The sequence below is a fragment of the Halichoerus grypus genome, chromosome 2 (assembly GCF_964656455.1).
Source record: "Halichoerus grypus chromosome 2, mHalGry1.hap1.1, whole genome shotgun sequence".
Classification (NCBI taxonomy): domain Eukaryota; kingdom Metazoa; phylum Chordata; class Mammalia; order Carnivora; family Phocidae; genus Halichoerus; species Halichoerus grypus.
Window position 1 is genome coordinate 61,026,227 of NC_135713.1, and position 19,611 is coordinate 61,045,837.

Here is a 19,611-nt window from a genome sequence, read left to right on the forward strand (position 1 = left end):
ACCTGGGCCTGCTCTCCCCGAGCAGAGCTGCTGAACCAGAGAGGAAAGAAGGAGAGGAGAAAGGATGGGCATCTTGCCAGCCCTTCATATAGTTCCTCATCTGTCCAACCATGACCCTGCAAGGTATAGGCATCGTCTGTTTCTGGAAGGATACACCTGGAATCATCAATAGTAATTGCCCCTGGGAGGGGAGACGGGGGCTCAGGGGTTGGGGGAGACTTACTTTTGCCCTCATACCTTTTAGACTACTGGAATTTTTGACATAAGCATGTTTTTAATCATTAAATAATAATAATAATTGCACCAGATTTTGGTTTCTTTTTTTTTCTTTTTAAAGATTTTATTTATTTATTTGAGAGAGAGAGAATGAGAGAGAGCACATGAGAGTGGGGGAGGGTCAGAGGGAGAAGCAGATTCCCTGCCAAGTAGGGAGCCCGATGCGGGACTCGATCCAGGGACTCCAGGATCATGACCTGAGCCGAAGGCAGTCGCTTAACCAACTGAGCCACCCAGGCACCCCAGATTTTGGTTTCTAAATGCCAGTCTTCAGTAAAAGGACCTAAGGCTCCTTGAAGAAATAGCTGTTTCCAGGGCTGGGGCAGGAAGAGCACAGAATAAGTGTGGATCAAGCTTGGGCCAAAAAGCAAAGAAGCTCCAGAGGAAAGAGAAGGCTGGAGGTGCATCAGCAGGAAACAGGAGCACCATGAAGGGGGCCAAAGACCAACACTGGGACGATCTGAGTAACAGATCACGGCACAATTGCCTCATGTGCTGAAGAATTACCAAAAAGGAACATGAGTCTGTACGGATGTAAATAAATGGGAGAGAAGGGGTGACACTTCCTTACAGAAGAATTCCAAATAATGTATCTGAATAAGTCCCCCTCCAGGAGGTCAAGCTTCATTCTCCTCTCCTGGAGAATGGGCTGGACTCAGCGAAACACTTGCAAAGAGCAGAGAATGGAAAGGAGAGAGTAACTTTCCTGTGGAGCTACCCAGAGACAGCACCTCAACCAAGTGATAAAGGTTGACGTCAACCAGCAAGAAGTCTTGTGGACGTCACGCACCCCTGATGGGATGGAATGGGAAGGGCACCTCCCCTCCAAGGGATCGTCCCAAAAAAGGACAGACCTGTCCAATCATGGGAAAACGTCAGCCAGTCCCAGGTTGGGGGACATTCTAGAGACATCTGCCAATACTCTTCAAAAGTGACAAGGTCTTGAAAACCAAAGGAAGAATGAGGAACTGTCAGTGGATTCAAGACTAAGGACACAGGATGACTAAATGCAAAGTGGGATCCCAGGTCATGTCGAGGAACAGCAAATGAGCATTAATGGGGAAACGTGAAATCTGAGTGAAGTCTGTAGCTTAGTTAATGGTATTGTACAGTGTTAATTTCTTCATTTTGACAACCGTACCATGGTTATATAAGATGTTAACATAAGGAGAAGCTGGATGAAGGGCATATGAGAACTCTGTCTGTGCATCTAGTATTACTCAACAATGAGAAGTTTATTAAAAACAAACTAAAAGTGCCATGCAAGCAGGAATACTTCATAACCTCATATTCTAGATGAGAAAATGGGTCCAGAGAGGTGAAGTGACTTGTCTGCGGTTTCGTATGCCTCCTGCACCCCCCGCCTGACCCCCTGCTGGCCTCTCCAGTGCTTGGTGTGGGGGAGGGATCCTCCCCGTGGACTGTCCCCTGAGCAGGGCTCTGGGTCTGGGCAGTCAGGTTGGAACCCACTGCTGCCTCCCAGGGTGGGCCATTGTCAGGTAGGGGGATGACCTTGGGGATGACCCCAACTGGGCCTGCCCGGCCCTCCCTCATTGATATTGTGGGTGCCTTCTGCAGCCCTGGATCTCCACATTGCTGGGGAAGGGAACAGAGCAGCCAGGTAACAGGATGCGTGTCCTACAGGCTTCAGGTCTTGCAGAGCTGGGTTCATTCTCCCATCTAGTGGTTGGTGACCTTGGGCAAGTCACTTCACCTCTCTCTGATTCCCAGTTTTCTGATCCGGGGAATAAATGAGTTCCCACCTATCAAGTGTGGGATATGTGCAAAGTCATCAGTGCTTGGACTACCCTCCTCTTGTCACTGACCTCCTGGAGCCCCCAGCCTGTGAAGGTCCGTGACAGTAGATGCTGTGACGCTTGGTGCCTGCGTCCCCCCACGAAGAGGATATTCAAGGCACATCAGAGGCAAGGGGCGTGTTCATCTATCTGTTCTACTAGTTTATGAGCCTGGTCACAAAAATTTAAGTGAGGTGTCCTGTCCCCTCCCTGCCACCAGCCATCAGTTCAGACCTCTGCTTCATGGTCTCTGTGGTCTCACCCTTATCAAGTATATGTGACAGGTCTGTATCCTCCTGGAAGTTTTAAAAAATAGATGCACGCTTGAATATACCGATATTGTTGTCGTAAGCAGAGAAGGGAGCATACCGTGCACACCACTCTTCCCTGCCTTTTTTCCAACTGATATATCCTGGATACCTTTCATACTGGCACATAAACGGCCCACTACATTCCACCCTCCCGCTGTGTCTGGCAACCCACAGTTGCCATCATCTGGGCAACCCACGGTTTATGTAACCAGTCTCCTGGGGTGGACATTCTTGATTCCGATTTATTGCTATTGCAAACATCCTTGTCCATATATTTTTATATCCTTGTATGGTTATTTCTGTAAGGTAGCTTTCCTAGAAGAGGAATTACTGGGTCAAAGGGCATGTGTATTGTAAAATTTAGAAGGTACTGCCAGATGGCCCTCCAGGGATGTGGTCTGATTTGCAGTCCCAGCCACCGCATGCAAGACAGCAAACTCCTTTACACAAGAGGAAAAAGGCGTGAGGCATGGGAAGCCAGCCCTTAGCTACCATTTAGTGAACAAATATTTATTAACTAGGTCCTGGGGCCAGGTCCCGTGCCAAGTCCCAGGATCGTGTTGATGAATGGGCTTCGGTCTTTGTCCTTGAGGAACGCACGGCTTAGCAGGGCAGCAGACACAAAACCATCCTGTCTCATTACGTTGCGATTGTGCTATTAATAACTGAAGGAAACAACAAGGGCACTGGACAATCACAGATCATGGTTTGAATTCTGCCTCCTTCACTTAAGAGGCCCTTTGGCCTTGGACAAATTCCTTGACTTCCCAGAGTCTTGGATGTTGGGTCCTGGGTCCAGTGTCCCTTTGGTGGACTGCACCGGGTTTCCCACTCACACATGTTCTCTAGGGGTCACAGTCCTATGGTCCACTGCCTGAGTCTGTTTCAGAAGAAGTCTGGTATCGGAGAGCCTTAGCTTCTTGCCCAAACATGGATGGAAAACCCTCATCAAGCCTTCAGTATCAGAAAGGCCTTTCTGGTTGAAATACCTCCTACCTGCCTTTTATGTTTTTCATTCATTCATTCATTCATTCAACAAATATTCATTTTGTACCTTCTCTGAGCCAGACACTGTGCTAGACCCTGGGGCCACTGTGGTACTGAGACATTGTCTCTGTCCTCTTAGTATGGGGTACTTGTAGGGTGAGCAGTCACAGAGTGTCTGTGATCAGGGCTATTGGACAGTGGGTTTCAGCTGAGCAGACTCAGTGCTTACTGTGTCCACCTGCTGGGTTGACCAGGCTTCATCCAGGCCTTGGACAGAGCACACAGATTTCAGAAAGGAGCCTTCCAATCCCTGTCCCTCTATCCTCCGATCTGGACTGAGTTAGAGGTTTGGGGCCCTTTTGCAGGCTTGAGGGAAGGAAGGCAGTTAGAAGACCTGGCTTGGTCTAGGTCAACATTGACCTTCAGAAATACCTCCCTATTTTGGGCCTTTCATTACAGCATCCAGTGGGTTGCTGGGGCTTGAGCGTGGTTTGGGAGGGGTGAAAATGGTTCTGAAATGCCAGTGCTACGTGATCCTGGAAGATTCCAGGTGAAGGATGTTTTGCCTGGTGGGGGGATTCTTTCCTATGTATCCTAGCTGCAGTTTGCGGGTGAGAAAGAGAAAGACATGAGCCGGGAAGTTAGGACGGGTGGCTGCAGGAGTGCAGCGCGTTGGTCCAGCCGCTGGAGAAGACAGCTGAAATTCGTTTCTATGCCACAAAAGCAAGCAAGCAAACACGGCCCCTCCGTATAAACTCATGCGGCATGTATTTAGACATAGGTTGCCAAGTGAGCAAAGCATGGTTGAAAAGGTTGTATATGTTATGCTGTTGTTTTCTTGGAGGAAAAAAGGATGTATACGTCTATGCTTAATGCCTGTGGAAGGATGCAAGACCATAATGCTGATACCTCTGGGCAGGGGGCTGCAGATCAGGAGTGAGAAAGAGACTCAACACCCTCTGCCTTTTTAAGCAGCTTGATTATTTTTCTTATCATGTGTATGTGTTACCTCTTATGAAAAGGAAAAAAAAACAAAGTAAAACCCTTTAATACTGCCCCATATAGCTTTTTCAGTGTTTGGAGAATTGGAGAGTCATTCTAGGATCCTGTAGGTTGGTCTGGTTTTAGATGTGTGGTTGGAACTCTGGGGATGTCCCTGTCTTGCTCTTCACTTGGGAGTCCTAGATTTTGGAGTTTCTTTTCTTAGGGCATTGCCTCTAGAATTCACAGGTTCCAGGCCTGTCCCCCCACCTGCCTTCCAGTGTGTTCCCGGACCTGGTCTCTTCCTCTCTGAGCCGCCATTTCTACACACTTCACAGGGGCGTGTGCCCCCGTCAGGCGAGAGTGTGAGATGTCAGGGTGGCTGTTCATGCTCCCACGGCAGGGCACGTAGTAGGCGCCCAGCAAACTCTTACTCTCTTCCTTCTTCACTCGGAATTCATCTTTGTTCATTTTAAGGTAGGTAGGTGGGTGGATGGATGGATGGATGGACGATGACTGGTTTTAGCATTTATCACAGTGCTTAGCCAGTCCAGGAGCAGGCCATCAAGAAGGTAGCAGAATCAGCAAGTGGGACCAGGAACTTTTTTTTCTTTGCAGGAAACTGCGGGTCACCCCATTTGTCAGTCACCTTTCCCAAACCCTCCAGGGTCTCCCTGATGAAAAGTCCTAATAATGAGTGAATGCTCGAGCCTTTATTACCTGCCAGGCACTGTTTCAAGCCCAGTCTCTATGTGGTGGAAATTCTCAGAGCAGACCCACAGGGCATGTTGCCATTTAATAGATGAGGAAATGGAGACAGGGAGAGGTAAGTAACTTACTCAGAGACCCACAGCAGGTGAGCCGTGGGCCATACTTTGTAAGCCCTTGCCCACGGCACGCCTCTGTGATAAGCCAGACTAGGCGTGCTCAGCCCTCATTCTGTACTCTTGGGGGTGCCTCCTTGTCTGTTACTCCCTCCTGTGTGCCCAGCTCCGGGCCAGGCACTGGAGCTGTGGGGTCTCTGCCTACAGGGATATCAGCTTAGTGAGAGAAAGCAGCCACAAATAGCCAATAAAATGTGGAAAGTATGAGAATAGATGCTGGGAACACAGAGGAAAGAGGGACCAGCTCCACCTCTTGGGGTGAGGGGAGCTTCCCACCAGAAGAGATATTTGAGCTGGGCCTTGGCCTGGGAGGACAGGAAGGAGTTCACCTGGCAGAAAGGAGGATGAAGGGGAGGGAGAGGGGAAAGAGGAGGGAGGATGAGGAGGGGCAGGAACTGTAGGAACAAAGGAACAGCAATAAGACACATATCTACAGAATGGCGTGTGGCTCAGTGTGGCTGGGTGTTAGATGTTGGGAGAGTATAAGGAGATGGGGCTGCAGCTGAGGGCCAGATCCTGGGACACTGGTTATGTCTTGCCCCCAGTTGTGGCTCCAGGGGTCACAGATTTCATCCTTGTCAGGAGCTCAGCAGACGAGATAAGTATGAGTGATGTGGGCCAACTCTGGAGCTTTGTTCCACTCTCCCTGCATTTCAGACTTGTATAAAGAATTCCTTCCATAAAGAATTGTCTCTTCTCTTGAAGCACAAGTGCTCAGTGATCCTCATTTTCTGAGCTCTGATGAGGACATGGGCACAGTGTTGATGGTACAGCTGGGGGTGACAATAAACAGTGACAGACAGGTGGCCTCAGCTTGCGAATCAGGGAGACAAGAGGGAGTGGTGGGGCCTGCGGCAAACTGGCCAGCTCAGACCCCATGTGGGAACAAGGGCTTGAGTGTGGTGGAGCAGCCAGAAATCTGGACTTTTATGTGAAATCATATTGTTCAGTGTCATCTCCGGATTTTAAAATCCATACCACTTTTGCTGAACAGAATACATTTGTGGGCCACCAATTTACAACCTCTGTTGTTGACTGACCTCTGCATTAATATGCTCGTGTGGAAGGAAGCCAGGCTGGCCGCCCTGAGGACCTGCCTACCTACGGGGGTCAGTCCCCACAGGAGGGTCAGCTCAGTACCAGAGACAGTCTAGCTTTCTGGGAACAGGGCTGCTTTGACTAACAAGGGGCTTTGGAGTGTCAGTGGGGCGTCTCTCCCCCTCCCCCTAAGCAGCTTTCCTCAGAGGGCAGGGGGAAGGGAGGGGAGGGGTGGGGAAGGACCAGCCCCCCTCAGCCAGCGCCCTCTACCCTTAATGGTGTGTCTCTGTGTTGTTCCTTCCAGTCTCTATCTGCTGCTGCCTCTTCATCCTCTTCCTCTTCCTCTCGGAGCTCACCGGATTCATAACGACGGAAGTGTAAGTTCCATGCCCCCTCAGGGGGCATTCTAGAGCTTTCTGTGACCCCAGATGAGAGGAAGGAGGGGCTTTAAAAAGGAGAGAGACCTCTGAACCTTCCAACTCTCTCATTTCCAAGCCCGTGGCATCCATCACTCCTCTATTTCTTAAAAGGGTTTTGAAGTTAGAGCAAAAGCAAACACTGTTTTGTTGAAGCCAAAGAGAACATTCGGGTTCTGTTCTGTGGGGGGGGGGCCTCCTGGGTACTCAGATGAACAGAAATCATGGACCCGTCTCTGCTGTCCCTTTTGTTTGGCCAGTGGGCTTTTTTCCCTCTGAATCATCGCAGGGCCATTTGATGTGAAAGCTGGAGGAGTTCAGAGAAACGGGTGCAGCTTCCTAGCCAAGGGGGGCGGGGCTGCTGACATCAGAACCCATCCCCCACAACTAAGCCCCCTTCCCTGCTTGGAGGCCCACACTCCGTGAGGAATCAGCGTGGGTTTCCTGGCAGTGCTTGACGCATTGTGAATCGATACCCGATTTCTAGAATCATCCTTTGCCCAGATAACCTAGTAAATGCTCTGGGGTATGTGTAACACAAATGCCATTGGGATTATTCAGTCACGGCCTCATCGGCTGCCCTGAGGTGGAATTAGACCCCAGAGCTTCCTGCCTTGGCCACTGGCTCAAGGCTTCCAAGCCTCTTCATTCCTGTGTTTACAACCCAGAAAGTCATCATGGGGCTGGGCCCTGGCCACCCACTCCCCTCTCCAACACGGGAATTTTCTTTCTCGCTCATGGAATTTCTTGGTTTCCTTTGCCTCCCTCTCAGCCACAAGACAATAGGAAACGAAAAACATAGTTGCTTAGCCCAAGACAGGCCTCGTAGCTGCGGAAGTATTACCACCTTTAATCCTCAGACAGCCCTGGGATGTACTTACCTCCTTACAGAGGAGGAGAACTGAGGCTCAGAGAGGTGGAGGGACTTGCCCATGCTCATACACTGAGGAGGGGGCTCCCGAGGTCCGCCAGTCTCCTGAACCCACAGGTGTGTCAGTCTTATCTGTTCCCCACCACCACCCGCCAGCCAAATCATGTCATTCCTGCCCTCCGCTGGTTTGGGACAGTTTGCCTTCCCTGTCCCTCTGATCCTATTCTTAACCCTGATGGCACCAAAGCCCAGGGGGTCTCATGGAGTGGTGGAAAGAGCTCTGGACAAGGCATCGGGAGACCCAGGGCCAGGCTTCTGCTTGATTACCACTTTGCTATGTGACCCTGGGCAGGTTGCCAAACCTCTCTGGCTCTCAGTATTGCTGGCCAAACAAAGGAGGGTACACCAGAGTCAAAGCTTCCAGGTCTGGGGAGGTTTGTGTGCTTCCCAAGACATGTGCCCCCCTGACCATGCAGGGGTCAGAGAAGGTTCTATGTCCCACTCAGTCCTAATGGGGGGTGGCTCTGTGCATATTTGGGCCACTGGATGTCTCAGGGGTCACCCCATCATGAGTCGGAGTTGGAAACAGGGACAGCAGCAAGATATTAAGACCTACTGTGTGCCATACACCTGCTGGTCTTCCCAGGCTGCACCCCATTCTCTGATGGGGGAGGCGGCTGCTGTACAGCCCCCTCATGTTCTGAGCAAGGTGAGTGGGGTACACGTGTGACAGCAAGGAAGGAGCCCCAACTGTGTCCCAGGCACCGAGGAGGCTTGATATATTCCAAACAGGGCCGCTAGGAAGTGCGAAGGCCCTGAGGCAGGCATTAGCTGGTGTATGTGCAGAGCAGATAAAGAGCTGGTGTGGCTTTGGAGCAAAGTGAGCAAGTGGGGAAGGTAGAATATGGAGTAGGTAGGACCAGGTTGGACCAGGTCCTGCACACTGTTGTGTATTAATGGGACTCATTCTTGGTTCTGAGCTCCCAGAAGTCAGAAACCAGGTCTGCCTCATTCATTGCTGTGTGGTTCCATGCTCAGAGGAGCTGAAAATGCCAACAGTGGACACAAACCATGAACACGTGAACAGAACTAGACTATATCAATTAGTGAAAAAGGCTCTGAAGAAAAGAAAAAAAAACACAGGGCAGGAGACAGAGAAGGTATGTGATATTCGGTGAGGTTTAAATAAGATTATTTACCAGGAAGGTACTTAATGGAGCACCTGATATACTTCAATATCCATGGATCTGTAGCTCTTCACGCATTTATTCATTTCATATTTATTTCCCATCTAATGCTAAAAAGGTAAGGCCACCCAGCACGTGCCATTTAATGAACATTCCATGAATGTTAATTTTCTCGTCCCCTCCCCTGAGCTGAGAACAGCCTCCTTCCCCTCCTGCTGACATTGTGAGGGGCAGCTTATTTAGCTGTTTGTCAGCTCAGCCCATGGTGAGGTAGGGTGCTGAGCCAGTGGGCCCCAGACAGGTAAGTTGTGACGTCAGAGCTTGCGTCCGGAGCAGGTGGGGCGCCACCGGCTGTGTTAGGGGCCACTCGGGCAAGCCTGGACAGCTTGTTCTGTTTAGCCAGGACAGGGCTCACTCCTTGCCCAAGAGCACAGTGTGTTCCTGCTGCTCTGCCTTCTGCCCTGCTCCAGGATTTCCCCTTCCTGACTCCTGGGGCATCCTGGACACTCTGGTCCCAGCATCTCCCTGGAGAGGAAGAAAGATGAGGGATGAGTGGAGTAATCAGACTGTAGGGCTGTGAGCGGTGTGTTTACCTTTTGTCCTCTGCTAGGCTCTTCATTTGCAATGTGAGTGGCTGGAGGGAGGGAGGGAGGCAGGAATGAGAAGAGAGACCTGTGTGTCTGGAGCCCAGGGGCCAGAAGCCCCATCTGTCATGATGCAGGGACCCTAATGCCCCCTCTCCCCCCGCTGCCACATGACCACGGTGTAGGAGTGCCCAAAAGGAGTCTGTAGGGGTGAGGACTGAGGACTCCACAGAAAAATCCAGAGGAAAAAGGATTGTTCTGGTCTTCCTGCTATCAGAAACTTCTCTGATCCCTGGGAAGGCCTGCCACTTTGGGAAGAAATGAAGGTCACAATTATTCTTTAATGGATGGCTGGCCCTCCCTGGCAGTTTTGTGACCACAGTGGGTCAGCCCCCCCGCCCCATGAGATCGTATCCCAAGGAAATGAGGTCACTGCTGGTAGGATCAACATTGCTCCAACCCCGACCTGTGGTTATCAGTGACATAAGACACTATTCTGGCCCAGCCCGGTGGGGAAAGGAGGCCTGTTTGTTTGTGTGGTTGGATTCTAACCTGGGCTTTAGACAGGCCATTAATTACCCTTGGGAAAGTGGCCCCATAGGGTGCTCTGCAGCTTCAGGTTTCCAGGGGAGCAGCACCCCCCCCAGACAACGTGGCTGCAAAACATTCCAGCCTTTGACTGCCCAGGCTTGGCTGCTCTTAATTATTAACCCAATGAGGATTTATAATAAGAAAACGTAGTAACTGGAACTCTCCACTGATAATTTATAGTATAATACATGTGTTATATTTTCTAGTTACAATTTATAATGGGCAACCGCGTGCCCGCCAGCCACCTAGGTTAGCACTTTACAGTGATCATCTCATTTAATCAGCACAGAATCCCTTGAGGGAGGTTCTCCTGTTAGCCTTAGCCCCACTGTACAGCTGGGGAAACTGAGGCACCAGGAGGCTCAGGCCACAATGGGGTTAGTTAGTGGTGGAGCCAGAGTCAAACCCAGGTCCATCTGACGCCAGAGCCCAGCCTCAGCACCCCTGCCCTGTCATACCACCCTTTTCTGCCCAGAGCATTTTGGGTCCCCAGGTGCATGGGAGCTGCTGCCTTTTGGTCAGAATGTTTGACTGGAAGACTTGGATACACCCTTCCAGGGTCAGGTGGCCAAGCAGGCAGTCAGAACTCCAGGAAGCCATTGCCCACCTAGTGGGAACTTGGAGGTTACCTTGAACTGTGTACTTACATGCTCCATAGCAGGGCCCTAGTGGGGAGGCCAGGAGCTTAACCAGGAGGAGGACCTGGCCGTCTCCCTCAGAGCCCGAGTTACCCACTCTGAGGCCTGCGTTGGGAGCTGGAGCCAGGTAGAGAGACCCAGGATTGTCGTGTGAAGGAGCACTGGTGGGCCTGAAGGCTTCCAAGCTTGGGGTGACTGGACCAGGTTCATGCTGCAGCACAATCACCTCTTGTGAAGGTGAACTGGGGGCAGGGTGACCCTGGAGGGCAAGGCCCTGGGGAAGAGACTGGGCGATGGCAGTGGAGAAGGGGGTGGGGGCAGGACTCGGTGGATTTTTGGGCCCCCCACCTGGTAGGGAATAGGTGGGAATACTTATTTATACTTGGAATGGTCAGGATTTAAAAGAAGGTCCTGGAGGGCTTGCTTACATAACGTACATCCCTCCCCTTCCAGCCTCTGTGGGCCTCACTGCTGTGTAAGTTTCCATTAAATCAAATTATTAAGCACAGAGGTCAGCGACTTTGGGCAGGAATCTGAACTATTCAAGTGCTCTTCTAAAAGCAAATAAAATTGTTTTCCATAGATGTCATCGGACTCATGCCTCAGCCTAGAATTTCAGGGCCCTTGGTTACATTCCACCTTCGCTCCCCCCCACCCATACACCTCCCCAGTCCCTCTCGTTCTCTCCCTACATGGCCACCGCCCACTGACCCCCACGCAAGCCAGCCAAATCCCTGACGCTGTGTGGTGTCCCCCAACTGGAATGCGCCCCCCTCTCCTCCACCGGCACACGTTGCTTACGTCCCCCATTCATTCTGTAGAGGTTGTGATCTCATGCTCTGTTCTCCTGGCTCGGGGAGCCCTGGTTCCACTCAGTTGGGGAGTCAGATGTGGCAGCCCGACAGGGTGTGGCAGATGGAGGTGACCAAGGGAGGCTTGTGGGGCACAGATGGAAGGGCCCCTTTACACCTCCATGCCCTGTGGGTACTTGGGCCGTGGGTGGGGATGGGGTGGGCTTCTGAAGGTTATCAGAAAGATGATGACCCCTGCATCACAGGTCTGCTTGGGGACACTTGCCTCTCAGTTTTTCATTGATTCCTTGCCCCATCCAGTTTAATGCAGTGGAAGGAGCATGGCTGTGGGCTCCCATGACTTTTATCTATCATCCTCTAAGCCCAGTTTCATCCTTGTGAGAAGAGAACAGTAACCCTACTAAACATTGTCTTGCTGTAGGTATTAAGTGAGATACCACATGTGAAAGCCCCCGGCATAGTGCTTGGCACCAGCTGGGTGCTCAGAACGGGAATATTTTCTTTGATTAATTATAAGCAAAGCCACCTTTCATACGGGCCTTAGTATGTACCAGGGGCTGTAAAGCACCTTACATCCATTAACACATTAATCCTTGTGATGAGAAAAGCAACTTTTGAGGAGAACAAACTTTGTTTTTCTGGGTTGCTGCCTAGGCATTTTACAGTATGATAACCCTACTCGCACTCAGAGTCTGGACACTGAGATAAGGACTTTCAAGTTGAGGATGCCCGCCATGAGTGCCCGCTTTTATTTTCCCGGGGCACCTTTTCAAATAACTACTTAGAGTTAAGGCGGGAGGAGAGTTGCTGACCTCTGCCCCAACCATCATATAAGTAATAAGTGCTCACTACCCTGCTCTCTATCTCCTGCTCGCTCCTGCCCTCCCCCTGGCCCATGGCATACACGCCCCCATTCCTGGGATCTGTAAGTAATAAATCTTGGGACTCTTTCTTCCTTTGTGTGGGTGTATTGAAACTGTGCCTTCAGTCAAAATGACCCTGTGGGTTTCACTTCCCCAAAGTGGGAGCTTTGGGGATGCTGAGAGAGCTACCTGGCAAGACTGTGGGGGTGGCTTGTGCCCCCTCGTTCAGCAGGTCATAATTGGCATGTTCTCGATTTAATACACCAGCTGTGGGCCCCTCAGCACAGTCCTTACCACAGTGCTGTGAGGTGGATACCTGTTATTACCAACTCCGAAAACACTGATATTTGTGAGAACAATAAAAGTAGGGGACACTTTCTTATCGAGCACTTACAGTTGACTAAGATTATGCCTGTCCATGATTGTCCCTGTTTTACATCTGGGAAAACTGAGCCTGGTAGAGGCAAAGCCCCTTGCGTAAGGTCAATCAGCTAGAAGGTGGCAGAGCCAGGACTTGAACCCTGCGAGTCTGGACTTCATCATGATGCTTTATGCTCTTTACCAAGAAAGGCCTGCGCAAGGCCCTCAGAGAAGTGAGTAACATACACCCCCCTGTCCTGGGGCAACATGCAGCTTTATTGCTCACAGCCCTGGGAAGTAGCCCAAATCCTGACCCCTTTCTTGTTCTTTCTCCTTCTTTCTTCCTCTTCGCCCTTCCCTCCCTCCTGGTTTTCTTCCCTTCTTTTTGAGAGGTGTATGTAACTTAGAGACAGCAAAGCGCACAGATCTTAAAGGTGAGACTTGATGACTGCTTGCCTGTGCTTACACCCATGTCACCATCAGCCCATCAAGACAACACCTATCCACCACCTGGAAGCTTCCCTTGTGCCCCCTCCCAGTCAGCATCTCCCACCACCACCACACTATTGTGACTTTTATTACCATAGATTAATTTTGCCTGTCTTCAGACTTCATAGAAAGCTTTCCCAGTTTTACAGTTAAGGAAACCGAGGCTCAGAGGGGTGAAGCAACTTGTCCCAGTTTCCCCAGCTTCTTAGAGGCAGAGCCAGGAGGTGAGCCCATATCTGTCTGCCTCTGCCCCATGGGTCTTCTCATCACCCTTGTTAGTGACAGGAGGAATCAGGCCCATGGGTCCTGAGACAGCAGTAGATCGACAAAAAGCTTTTATTGCCCCTCCAGGTAGGTTGATTTCTGGCTGTCCGTTCACCTTTTAAAATCAGTTCAGCCCCAGGGGTGCCTGGGTGGCTCAGTTGGCTAAGCATCCAGCTGTTGATTTCGGCTCAGGTCATGATCTCAGGGTCTTGGGATCGAGCCCCGTATCAGGCTCCACGCTCAGTGGAGTCTGCTTGAGATTCTCTCTCTCCCTCTGCCCCTCTCCCGCTTAAATAAATAAATAAATCTTAAAAAACAAAAAATCCTTTCAGCCCCAGCCATTAAAGTTAGCTAGCCTTGGCAGACATCTGCAGGTGGGCTATGGGCCGGCTTGCAGCGCCGGCCTGGGGTAGCAGGAAGCCAACAGGATTGGAACATCTGCCTTGCATTCAGAAGGTGGCAGGCAGGGCCTCGTTGGGTAGGCGGCACAGGTGGTGGAACTGCATTTATCTGGCCGCCCAGAGCCCTTTAGGAAGGCACCTGGGAGCAGCGCGTTCTAGCCTTACGTAACCAGACCGGCCGAGCTCTGCAGGCTTTCTGTCTCTCCCGAGCACCTCAGCCCCTTTGTTCTACGTGGCACTAGGTAGCCTGGGCTCTGTGAGCTGAGAGAGGCCCCCTGGGGCCTTGAGGGTGAGCTCACCTTGGTGCCATACCTGGGATTCACCTCTTTCTACACTGAGGTCACCTCCAGAGGATTGCCAGGGGATGACATCATCCCACAATCCCTCGGTGATGTGCTGAGGCCCCGCCTCCCAGGTGGGAAAGGTGAGTAGCTTCAAGGAAGAGTCTCCCTTGTTTGGGAAGGGAAGGCAGGGTCTCCTCTCCATGACGGTCTGTTAATCATCCAGCGATCTCATCACTCAACAACCCTTTGGAGTTGCAAATCAAGGCTGGCTGGCGTAGAAATGGGGCTCTGAAGGCTGAGGAGGAGAATTTGGCTGTGGAGATACTCATCTTCCGGCATACCTCCTGTGGTCCTGCTTGCTCCTCTCCCACTGGCTCATTTGTTCTTTTTGTTCCCCGATAGGGGCCAATGCTATGAGCCTGCCAAGCACAGGCTCCTATCTTCCCGCCCCACAGCCTGTGTGTGGCCTCAAGAGAGCCAGCCCGCCCCTCCCTCCCTTTTACGCCCTTGACCTTAGATGTTGAGAGCGAGAGCAGGGGAGATAGCATGAGCCCTGGAAAGCCTGGGTCTCAGGCAGAGAGCAGACAAGCCCCAGGTGACTTTTTGAGCCCACTGTTTCTTAATTGAGCATCAGCTACATCACATTAGGGCCTAGGAGCATAAAGACAGGGTCTGAGTAAAAATGCCCTTGCTGTGGCCACTCTTTCCCAAAGATGAGGCTATTTACAGGGCTTCCTGGGAGTTGAATTGCTTAGAGCTGCAAGCCTTTATTCTATAGCCTGTGGATAGGACCCTGGTTAATGTTTACAGTAGCCACAGCCCAGCCACTTCAAGCTGCCCCCATAGCTGTTCCCTAGGCCAAGCCTCTAGATTCCGTTCCTTCTCCCCACGGGGAGTGCTCTGGGAATCAAGAGTGGGCTCCAGACACGGCCATCCAGTGTCTACTCAGCAGCTCCTCGGGGATATCTCCAAGACACTTCGAGCTCAGCACAGCCACGTGGCACTCGGCACCTTTCCCTTCCCACTGCTCTTCTTCCAGGGGCTCCCAGTCCAACAGAGGGTTCCAGAAGGAACGCAGCAGTCTGCCTGCATGCCTCCGTCGCCCCACCCCCACGCCCCATCCAGCAGCGAGTCCTGCCCGCTCTAGCATGCCATATCTTCCATCCCTCCCTCCTGTCCAGCCCCCCCCCCCACACCCGTCCAGGCCGCCATCTGTCCCCTGCACCACTGCCTCAGCCTCCTGTGTGGTCTCCCCAGAGACAGTGGCCCCTGTAGTCAGTTTGTTAAAGTGTAAGCCTGACCGTGCCGCTGCGCTCAGGAGGTGAAGGCCTTCCCAGGGCCTCCGAGCCCGCCTGACACAGCCCCTATCCATTCTCCAGCTACAACACGCAACCCACTTCCCTCTGCTCTACACTGCGACCACAGTGACCTTCGCTCAGTTCCCCAAATCCGCCACTTCCAGGCCTCTGCGCACACTGTCCCGGGGATTCCCCTCCCTCTTTGCTGGGACAGCCTCCTCATCCCTGAAGCCTCAACTCCCATCTCCTCAGAGAAGTCCCTCTGGCCCACCCTCCCAGAGGTCGGTGGCCCTGTTCGTCCCTCCCGTGGCACCCCACAGCTTTCGGACAGTGCGACAATCATAGCTGGTGGAAGGTATCTATTTAGGGGGTGAGCAGTGTCTGTAAAGTTGAGGAAGGCAGAGATCACATCTGACTGGTTACCCACTGTCTTTAAAGCCTGACAGGTAGTAGGCACTCCAGAAGTATTTGTTGAATAAATTCATGTTGCTCACAGATCCCAGTGTGGTGCCCTTGTCCTGGAGAGCAAGGTGGCATGGCTGTCCCTGGAGTGCCCTGCCCCCACACTGGGCCTCTCTTCACAAAGATGCCCACATCCCTATCCCTGAGACCTGTGAGTGTGTCACCTTACGTGGCCAAAGGAATTTTATAAATGGGATTCCGTTGAGCATCTTGAACTAGGGAGATGACCCTGGGTTTTCCGATGGGCAAAGTGAACTGACAAAGTTGCTGTAAGAGGGAGTTAGGAGGTCAGAAAGGAGTGAAGATGCCATGTGGCTCTACTGTGTTTGAAGGTGGAGGAGGTGCTGTGAGCCTAGGCAGCCTCTAGAAGCTGAGAAAGGCAAGACAATGGATTCTGCCCTGGAACCTCCAGAAGGAGCACAGCCCTGCAGACCCGTGTTACACCCCTGTTGCAGGAGTGCAAGATAACAAATGTGTGTTGTTTTAAGCCACCAGCTTTGTGACAATTTGGGGCAGCCACAAAACACTAATATATCAGTCTAGTCATGTCTCCAGCCTGGTGCTCGCCCCAGGGCTTTATGAGCGCTGGACACTGAGGATGACCACCCAGGGAATCCCCCTTTCCCGGTTGAGTGGGAGGGGGCTCAAGAGAGTAGGGAGGAAAAAAAAAAAGAGAGAGAGTAGGGAATAAGGCACCATGTGCCTGGTGCTGCCAGGCCCTGATGCCTAGTAAGACTCCCATTTCTCAAGTGTTCAGACACCCCATTAATAGTGAGTGGTAGTATCCCATTTAACAGGCAGTTCACAGAGGTGAAGTTACCTGCCGAGTTCACATAGAAAGTGGCAGAGCCAGGATTGGAACTTGAATGTGTCTGACTCTGAAAGTATCCCTCTCCTTCTAAGTGGTAAAGCCAGCATTTGGAGAGGGCCCTCCAGATGGGAGCCCTGATCTCCTGTGCCTGAGCAGGCACACGCTTCCCCAAGGTGGGAGTTCCAGTTATTTGAGCAGTGGTCCCCAAGGGAAATGGCCCCTGGCTGGCCCCTGCAGCTAGGATGGTGCCCCATCTCAACAAAGGCTTCTGTACTTGTCTCCCTTAGCGTGAATGAGCTCTACGTTGATGACCCGGACAAGGACAGTGGGGGCAAAATTGACGTCAGCCTGAACATCAGTTTACCCAATTTGCACTGCGAATGTGAGTATTCCCGACAGCCCTGTGCTCCAGCAAGACCCCTCCGTTAGGCAGAGCTGGGTGTGCAGAAATGACGAGATGACCAGGACGAGTCAGCAAACAGGGCAAGCTGCAAATAGCAGGTAGCATAAGATTCTCCTTACTCTTTTTTAGGGGGGAGAATGTAATCAACTGTGCATGCATTTGCAGAGTTTCTGGATTACAAAACCCATGAAATTGCTAACAGGGATTCCCTCTGGAGAGTAGCCACATTGGTGTGTTGGGGGCTGTCTCTCAGGTCAGGTTCCCAAGAAGCAGAGCCTAAGATTTTCTGCAAGTGAGTTATTGAGAGAGGGCTCTCGGAGGAACTGGAAGGGTGTGGGGGATGTGAAAGGACAAGCAGAGATGTATGTTCAGGGGAGGTCTAATCACATCCTGATTTCATGGAGCACTGTGGCGTATGCCACAGTTTGTCCTACCCAGTAACAGGGGGGCCAGGCTATTACTCATATCCCTGGCTAAAGGCTGCAGGGTGATGTGCGGGGGAGGGGCAGGGAAGGGGGTCACATAACCTCTCAAGCATCTCGAGGCAAAGAGACCTCCCACCAGCCAAGAGCAGTCACCTGGAGAAGGATGCAGCTCTGAGCTGTTAGCAGCTATCGGGAAACTTAGTTTTTTATTCCATACTCTTGTTTGTTTCATTTGTTTTAACTGAGAGAACGAATTACTAGTATAAAACAAAACTCATTGGAAGTCTGGCTCTTTTGCCCACTAAGACTGTGTGACCCTGGCAAAGGTATGACCTCTCTGAGCCTGTTTCCTCATCTGTAAAAATGGGTTTAGTGCTGTCTATTGCCTGAAGTTTCTGGGAGGGTCTGATGAACTGGTTCCTAAACTTATCAAGTGGACTGTGTGTCCCCTCCTGGACTGCGGTTTTAGTGTCCCTTTGCCCCAGCCTGGCACGTAACCCAATGCGGGCCCTTCTCCTGCCACCCACTCCCTTCCTCCTGAAGGACAGAACATCGAGTGTGTCTGCGGACAGAGGTAGGGAGCGATTCAGTTCTGTTATTGCTTCTGGTGAGAATTACATCACAATTTTGAATCCACAGTGGGCCCTGAGCCAGGGAACCTGTTGAAATAGGTCAGTTTTATTTTTATTTTTTCTCTTTCTCTTAGAAAAATAATTCATCTGGCAGCTATTCATTCAGGAGTTGGTTGTGTCTCTGGAACAAGGAAATTCTTAGGCCAGAGGACTGGGATGATCGGGACAGGGGAGGGAAGGGATGTGGTTCCAGGCTCAGTCCCAGTGATGGGCCGTGGCGGGGCAACCTCAAGCTTGAGGCTGCATCAGCCCACCGCGCCCCATATCTGCAGGGCCATAATCTGAACCCAGGCGGCTCCCGCTTGAGCCCCGCACCCTGGCTTCTCTTTAAAGGAACTTCACATTTTTATTAGAGAAAAAAATGCACGCTCATCATTTTACCTTTGGAAAATCCGGAGCAACAGAGAGAAGAAATCCATAATTCCACCCAGTGTCCCTTGACATTTGACACCATTCCATCCCGTAGGCCTTCCTTTCTGTGTGTTTCTAAACACGGCTGAGATCACGCTGTATGTGCAATTTCATAGCATGCTTTAAAAAGTAACATTTTATTGTGAACTAATACAGGAATATATTTTTTACTTCAAAAAAAATCATATTCAAAATACAAAAGAAAATGTATAAAGAAAAAAGTAAAGGAAATACGTGTTCCCTGGGGTGCCATCCACCCCAGAGGAAGCTTCTACTAATAGTTGGGACTCCTTCCCTACCCCTCTGTGTGTGTGTGTGTGTCTGTCTGTCTGTCTGTCTGTCTCTGTCTGTGAACACATACCATGTTTAGGTGGGGATTTTTTTTTTTTTTTTTTTGGCTTTTTTCTTTTTACATAATTGGGACTCAACTACATGGGACCTTTCTGGGGTTTCTTGTTTTTTTTCTGCTAATATCTTGGAGCTGTTCTTATATTACTCATAATATTAGTAAGATGATAACCACAACTGCCATTTACTCTACTCCTACTCCAATCTAGGCTCTGTCCTGAATTCTTTGGCTGTGTTAATGCGTTAAGATGAGAGATGCTCTAGCAGAGTGACCAAAGGGTATGTCCTCTGGATTAAAACTCTGTGGGTTCCAATCCAAGCTCCATTGTTTCTTAGCTATGAGATCTCAGGCAAGTTACTTAACCTCTCTGTGCCTTTGTGTCCCCCCATATAGAATGGGTCTGATAATATCTTCCCCACAGGGATGCTCAGATGGTGCATTCTTACATTAAAAGCACTTAGAAGGGTGCCTAGCACATAGTAAGTCCTGTTTTAATTTTTGTAATCCTCGAAAGCTTCAGATAGAGGAGGAAACTGAGGCACAGGAAGGTTAAGTAACTTGCTCAAGGTCCCACAGCTGGGAAGGGGCAGAGCCAGGAACCACAGAAGGTGGCAGGCCCAGAGCCCAAGCTCTTAGTCCCTGGCCTGCTGTGAGCCGCCTCGCCCCACATGTAGATTTTGCTCTCTCCGTGTACCTGTTGCACAGCATTCCAGAGGGGGCCGTTCCGTTGACCAGTCCCTGTTGACAGGCAGCTGGGCTGCCTCCAGTGGTCACAGTTTCTAATAAA

General features: G+C 51.0%; 1 protein-coding gene across 1 annotated transcript in view; it reads left to right on the plus strand.

Moving 5' to 3' along the window:
* Window positions 1-19,611, plus strand: part of ERGIC1 (endoplasmic reticulum-golgi intermediate compartment 1) — a 103,200-nt gene that overhangs the window by 49,951 nt on the left and 33,638 nt on the right. The window contains exons 3-4 of the mRNA XM_036120326.2: window positions 6,578-6,650; window positions 16,892-16,986. Of these exons, the coding sequence (XP_035976219.1) occupies window positions 6,578-6,650; window positions 16,892-16,986 (168 nt within the window). The remainder of the gene's footprint in view (window positions 1-6,577; window positions 6,651-16,891; window positions 16,987-19,611) is intronic.